General features: G+C 44.8%; 1 protein-coding gene across 5 annotated transcripts in view; it reads right to left on the bottom strand.

Annotated features, from left to right (window-relative positions):
• KALRN (kalirin, RhoGEF kinase) overlaps positions 1-6,891 on the bottom strand; it is a 626,732-nt gene that overhangs the window by 259,062 nt on the left and 360,779 nt on the right. For all 5 annotated transcript variants that reach the window (XM_010834276.1, XM_010834277.1, XM_010834274.1 and 2 more), the window contains exons 20-21: positions 3,091-3,206; positions 2,475-2,597 (exon numbers count right to left, since the gene is read on the bottom strand). In XM_010834276.1, coding sequence (XP_010832578.1) covers positions 2,475-2,597; positions 3,091-3,206 — 239 coding nt within the window. The remainder of the gene's footprint in view (positions 1-2,474; positions 2,598-3,090; positions 3,207-6,891) is intronic.

Genomic DNA, 6,891 nt, shown 5'->3' with positions numbered 1-6,891 from the left:
TCTATTGTTTTCCTCTATTTCTTTGCATTGATCGCTGAGGAAGGCTTTCTTATCTCTCCTTGCTATTCTTTGGAACTCTGCATTCACATGGGTATATCTTTCCTTTTCTCCTTTGCTTTTCACTTCTCTTCTTTTCACAGCTATTTGTAAGGCCTCCTCAGAAGGCCATTTTTTTTTTTTTTTGCATTTCTTTTTCTTGGGGATCGTCTTGATCCCTGTCTCCTGTACAATGTCACGTACCTCCACCCATACTTCATCAGGCACTTTATCAGATCTAGTCCCTTAAATATATTTCTCACTTCCACTGTATAGTCATAAGGGATTTGATTTGTCATACCTGAATGATCTAGTGGTTTTCTCCACTTTCTTCAATTTCAGTCTGAATTTGGCAATAAGGAGTTCATGATCTGAGCCACAGTCAGATCCTGGTCTTGTTTTTGCTCACTGTATAGCGCTTCTCCACCTTTGGCTGTAAAGAATATAATCACTCTGATTTTGGTGTGAACATCTGGTGCTGCGCGCCTGTGCCGTCGCAGCTGCTGCACTCGTGCGCCATCACAGCCGCCATAAGATACAGTTAGGAAAGTGAATAAAGCATTGTTCTTGTCCTTTTGAATCTTGCAGGCTCATACAGGAGACAGCACTGCATACACATTACTGGGAGAACAGGATGGTCAAGACTGGTGCCTTAAGGGCTACACAGACAATGGCTGCGGTCCAAGGATGGGCCAGATTGTATTCTGGCAGGTAGGCAGGATCACGGAGGAGGAGGCACTGAAGTGGAAAGGTGGCTTCTTTTTAAGAAGTACAAACTAGAGGGAAGAGAAGGCTAATCTAAGGAGAAAATCAGTATAGAAAAGATACAGAGGCACGAAAATAAATGATGTATTTCTTGGAGGGTAAGAAAATATATCCATTCAGCCGGAGTGTAAAATTTGCATAAATGGGTAAGTGAAGATACAGTTGGGGTTGTAAGGTGATCCAGATGTAGATGTTGTTGAGTGTTAGCCTGAAGGCACTGGAGAGTTATAAAAGCTCTCAAGCTGGTTGGCAATATGACCAAAGTAGTGTTTTAGAGAGGAACACCAATGAAGGACAGGATGGACTGGAAGGAAGGAAAGGCTGAAAGCAAAGAACCCAATTAGGGTGACAACAATGTGAACAGAAAGGAGAAAGATAGGAAGATTGTAAAAGAAGAATAAAATTAATTGACTAAATGATTCTCCACATTTCTACTTGTGTGATGGGCAGATTCTGATCCTAGGAAGTTCTGGGTATCTGCTGTGATCCATCCTATGTGAATAGGATCACCATGGATCTGATACTATTTAGACTACTAATGATTCATTGTTGATACTATCTGGAGATGGGCAGATGGATGCAAAGTGGGTAATTCAAAACTATTTTCATTTAGAATTTAAAAGGGTTCTGTGCATCTGCCACATCCCTAGTGCTGTTTGTTCTAGCTGGTGTTGAAATGAATTTCTTATCTGATTGACAGCTTTTCATATTGAATGACAAGGCCCAAAAGCTCACAAGTGTGCAGAGGAAAACTCCCTGCTAGCAAGAGTTTGGGGTGTAGGATTCACAAAGTGTAAAACCACTTCTGAAATATCTCAGGAATGAGGCTAAGAGTCTAATTTTGTTACAGCAAATTAGAGGGAGATTTGCCATAGTGTCAGAGGGATCTCTGGGTAAGGTAGGCATTAATATGTTCCTCTCTTGACTGCCACAAAAGCAGCTCTCATCCTGGAAGAGCATCTGCCATGTCTGGAAGTGATGCCAAAGGTGGTCCTCCATGGCAGGGAGCCCAGGGTGAGGGACAAGGAAGCTACAAAGAGGGAACTGAGATAGATTTCCTTCAAACCCAAGGTCCTCAGATCAAATCCTGGCTAGGAAAACATGAAAACAGGATTTCCTTCTATTATAGCATTCTCCATTCAGTGTGAATGGGGGTGTGAGGATGTGGGTACATACACCAGAGTGTGTTTTGCTCCCCAGGGACCCCAGCCCAGCTCATTTCCTGGGCAAGGCCAGATGGAAATAGTTCTGGAATCTGCTTTGTGAAGCCACCCATAACCACTGGCCCTTCTCAAAAGGTGGACTTCCCAAGCCATTCAGATTTCAAGAGTATGTGGCTGATATTCATACACACAATGTGCATTTCACATGAATACATTCCTTTGCTGTATTTGGTCTAAAAGAACACAGCAGATTCCAGAACCTGGAGCACAAAGATGAGGTCCATTCAGAAGCACAGCATATAGGAGTTGAGACCCTGTGTACAGAGCTCTACCCAGCAGCTGCATCTCTTTGAATGTTCATATTTCAAAGGAGATGATTCTACCTACATGTCCCCCATTGGCTCTGTGGTCAAGCATTTCTGTACAGAGGCTGTTCTCTCACTCACAGTGTGAAAATGGCCAGAATGGGATGTGCTGGGTGGAAGGGGAGGGCTCCAGGATGCTTCCTACCTTGGCAGGCACCCTGAACTCCCCATATTCTTTCAGCAGTTCCTGAGTCTCCTCTGTGGTCTCCCCGGTGGAGGTATGTGTTGAGAGGTAATATTCACCTGTTTCTTGGATCCAGTCTAGTGCCTGTGGGAGGAAACAACCCACTAAGTTCTCCCAAAAGCCAGCTGATAGTAGGAAAATATGCCATGGTCTGATGTGAACATTTGTGGTTTGGAACAATATGATGGACCCAGGAAACCCTGGCATGATTTAATCAGTACGTAGCTTGGAAGTTGATTTATGAAAGTGCCCTTCTCTGTTATACCTGGAAAAACCCACCAGCAAAGACAGTGTCTTGTCCATTAAACCAGGGACTCTTCTAGACCAGGTCCACTATCATCCATGAGTCAGGGCGATCTGCCCCCAGCATCTCCTCCCAACTCCTGTCATCAAATTCTGAGCAGAGTGCTTGGTGAAGATCGAACTGCTGTCAGTGCAAGCATTCCTCTTCTCACCCCCTTCTCCCTTCTCTATTCTGTCGGTGTGATGACCCTCTTTGGAACTGCCCAAGTCTTGGTCATCTGGGCCTCTGTACAGTCCTTGTCCAAGACAACTCCAGGGAAAGCGCTGAACATACCTGCTTGGCGCTTCGCTCAAACACCACGTATTGCTGACACTGGTCTAACCGCCGCTTCTTCAATGTCCAGAAGTGCAGGACACGGTTCTCCCTCTGTAAGAGCTCACTCAGGATGGCTGCAGGGCAGAGAGCAGGTGCTGGTCTCAGGAAGGCCCTGATCAAATCTGACCAGCTACTCGGGCCCTCCATCCCAGATAACTGTGCCCTTCGACTCTCCCCATAGGACTAATTCAATACCAGAAGCAAGGGGTCAAAGTTTGGTTCAGAGAGAATTTCCCAGAGGAGAGCAATATTGGGGAGACTGGGGGAGGGCTTACTGATGAAGTTGCATCAATAAAGTGGGGGAGAGGATGTCCCCAGGGTGACTTAAAAGTGACCCTGATTTTCTTCACACCAAAGCTAGTCCTTGATGATAGGAGACCTTGGGAAGTATTGGTGCTGAAAATAATAACTAATTCAACCAGATGCTTAGAGCCTGTAGAGAGTGAATGGACTTGGCAGGGATCCCAGCCACTCTTGGAGGTTCTAGGGGAGGGCCAGAGGTGAACAGGCAGGAGGATTGGGGTAACTGCATGGACAACCACGTCACTTGCCACATACTCTGCCTATACAAAGGGCTGTGCTCTTAGTACTTTAACAGCATAGCCTCAGTTTAAAAACCTCTAAATCATGGGCATAGGGAAGTTGCGTTGAAATCATGTCATCATGGAATCATGTCTCTAAGCCCAAACTCCCCTGGTGGTTGGGACCGATCATAAGAAAAGCTAAAGCTATTTTCAATCATCTCTAATGATGGTAGGTGTGAGGATGGGCATGAGGCCATGAAGCACAGCAGAGGCTGTGGGAGGCATTTGTCCATGTCAGCTCCCTCCCTCTTCCTACTTCTCCTGTTGTTCCAGAAGCAGCTGGCTACGTGGATGGATCTCCAGTGTTTAATAGTATGTTCTAAGCTTGAAGCATCAAATCTATTTTGTACTGTTTGCCTCTGACTTCCCACTAACTACATTAGATACTAATAAGATATACAAGAACGATGCTATGAAAAGTTGACACTTATTCAGTGCTCACTATATGGCCGACACGTATTTTCAGAGTACCTCATTATGCATGGACCATTTTTATCTCCACTTTACAGATGAAGAAACTGAGGTTTAGAGAGAGTAGGCAACTGGCCCAAGGTCATTCTTATGGAAAAGCGTAGAACTTTATGACTTCTTAGCCACCTTGGGCTCCCAGGTTATTGGGGCTGTATAGCACAAGTTATGTTGCAGGGAAAAGCCAATTCTGACTGCATGTTGGAAATGTTTCTTTGACTTGCTTTTTGTTTGTTTTGTTACTATAATCCATAATGGGTTATAATAATAATCCATAACGGATTATAATAATAATCCATAACCACCCATAATGGTCTGCCTCAGAGAATCCTGCCCCTCTGCCTGACTGTTGAACTAAAGTGCCTTTGCTCAGAATCCTGTCCACTTGTGGATGGCAGAAAAGAAGAAATCAACACATTCCCTGGCTGAGGCTTGCCATTATAGGAGATATTTGCAAGATTAATGGCCCTTATACTTTGTTTCTTCACCTCCTCTCATCTCTGATCTATAAAAGAACCCAGTATTAATACCACAATAAGACTGTTATTTAGAGACATTAGTCTGCCATCTTCTAGGTCTACTGGCTCATGGGGCAAGCAGAGCAAGCCTGGACTCGGTAACAGTGTGCTCTACACGGAGGGCACAGCCCAAATTGTAGTGCTTGTTGATTTTTGTGAACTTTTAATGCACTATGGAAGTTTAACTCTTGAAGGATAGAACCTGTCTCTTCTCCCTTAGGCTGAGAACTTATATGGATCCCTATTATTGATCTCTCTCTATATCTATGCTCTTATTATGTAGCTTTTTAGTTCCTCCCCCAAAGAGACCAAGCGTACTTCCTCACCTGAGACCTCACACTTGGTCATGTGACTTGTTTTGGCAAATGGGTCGTTGATAGGACATAAGTAGGGGCTTGGAGTGTGCTTATGCACTCGACCTTGACCCTTTGATCTCTGCTATTACCTCCCTAAGAAGTTCTCCTGGGTGACCACTGCCCCTTCAACAAGGTCCCAGAATTAATCCACATGGAGCAGACAAGAACCCATCCTGTAGTGAAGGGGCCAAGCCAGCCAGACCTGCAGTCTCAAGCAGGAGTGCATTGTTGAGCCCAGCCAAGGCAGCTGGTCCCCAGGCAATGCAGTCAATGAACAATAAATGCTTACAGTTGTGGGCCACTGTATTTCAGGGGTTGTTACATAGTAATAATTGTTGCTATAAGAAAAACTTAAAATAAGAGGTACTGGCTTTGGGCCCAGGCAGCAGGTGGAAAGGAAATGGATACAGAAGAGGTCATAGGTCTCCGCTCAGGTGAAAGCTATAACTGGGCAAAGACAGTGAGAACAAGTGTTATCTTTAGCCTTTTTGTCTCCAAATTAGAGCTTTGTTCACTGAGGTCCCTCCGTGGTGGCTGAGGGAATTAGCCCAGCTTAGGTGAATGTCCTAATGAGTTTCAGGTTTCATTTTTGCCCCTCTTTAAGCTTTCCTGAGGGCATACCCTGCTCTGGCCCCCACCAAGATGCGGCACATCCTGCTCTCCCTGGGAGGCTGCCACTCTTGGCACACTGGGGTGGAGGTGCAGGTGGGGCGTGCTTGCTCTCAGCAGGTAGCTGGCCTCTCTCAAGTCATATTTAGACATCAGAACACAGACCTTGAAAAATCTGCAGGAAGGGAAAGGTGACATAATGCCAGCCACCCACAGGGCCCCTCAGCTGCAAACAGATAGCACATCTGGAAAAGGAACCCTCTTCTTTCTTCTCTGTAGGGAACTTTGATTCCTAAGTTTTAATTCTTCCTGGTGAAAAATTCTTCCAAGATCAGAGGATCTTGCCACCTCCCGAGCTCCTTAAGCATAAAAGACGCCCTTCCTAAAAGAGGTCCAAACTTCCCACTGTCCCCTTAGCAGCTTGCCAAGCCTGTATCACTTCCCTCCCTAGTGCTGGTCTCCAGGGTTGTATTGCTGTGCTGTGTCAAGATGACATTTGTTAAATTCTTCACCCACTCAAAGGCTAATTTCTGTAAGGTCCAGAGTAAGTGATTCCACCAATAATAATTTAATCTTAATGTTGGTCAGCAAATGAACAATTTTAAAGGTTACTGATTTTTGTCCATACAACTGTAGACATTATAGAAATCAGAGAAATACTGAAGATTATCTAGACCAGTACTTATCTAAATTTTACGTGCACAAAAATCACCTGGTTCTGGTGGGATGGAGGAGCTCTTGCCAAAAAGGAGGTTCTGATTCTGTAGGTTTAAGTGGGGCATGAGGTAATGTTTCTTATAAGCTCCCAAGTGTTGTCAATGCTACTGGTCTGGGGCCCATATTTTGAGCAGCAAGAATTTACACATCCTTCTTCATTTTTCAATAAGAAAACTGAAGTTTCTAAAGCTTAAGCAGTAAGTAATAAAACTAGGCGGCTCAGTGGTAAAGAAAAAAAAAAAAAACAAAAACCCCGCCTGCCAATGCAGGTAACTCAGGAGACTTGGGTTTGATTCCTGGGCTGGAAAGATCCCCTGGAGGAGGAAATGGCAACTCACCCCAGGATTCTTACCTGGAAAATCCTAGGGACAGAGGAGCTGGTAGGCTACAGTCCACGGGGTTGCAAAGAGTCAGACACGACTGAGCATGCAGCACATTGTACATTGCAATAAAACCAGGATTAGAATGTGGTTTTATGAATCTCAGTCCATGTCTCGTTCTCAGGCT

The sequence above is a fragment of the Bison bison genome, unplaced genomic scaffold (assembly GCF_000754665.1).
Source record: "Bison bison bison isolate TAMUID 2011002044 unplaced genomic scaffold, Bison_UMD1.0 scf7180017864032, whole genome shotgun sequence".
NCBI lineage: Eukaryota > Metazoa > Chordata > Mammalia > Artiodactyla > Bovidae > Bison > Bison bison.
This window is presented reverse-complemented; position numbering and strand designations above follow the sequence as displayed.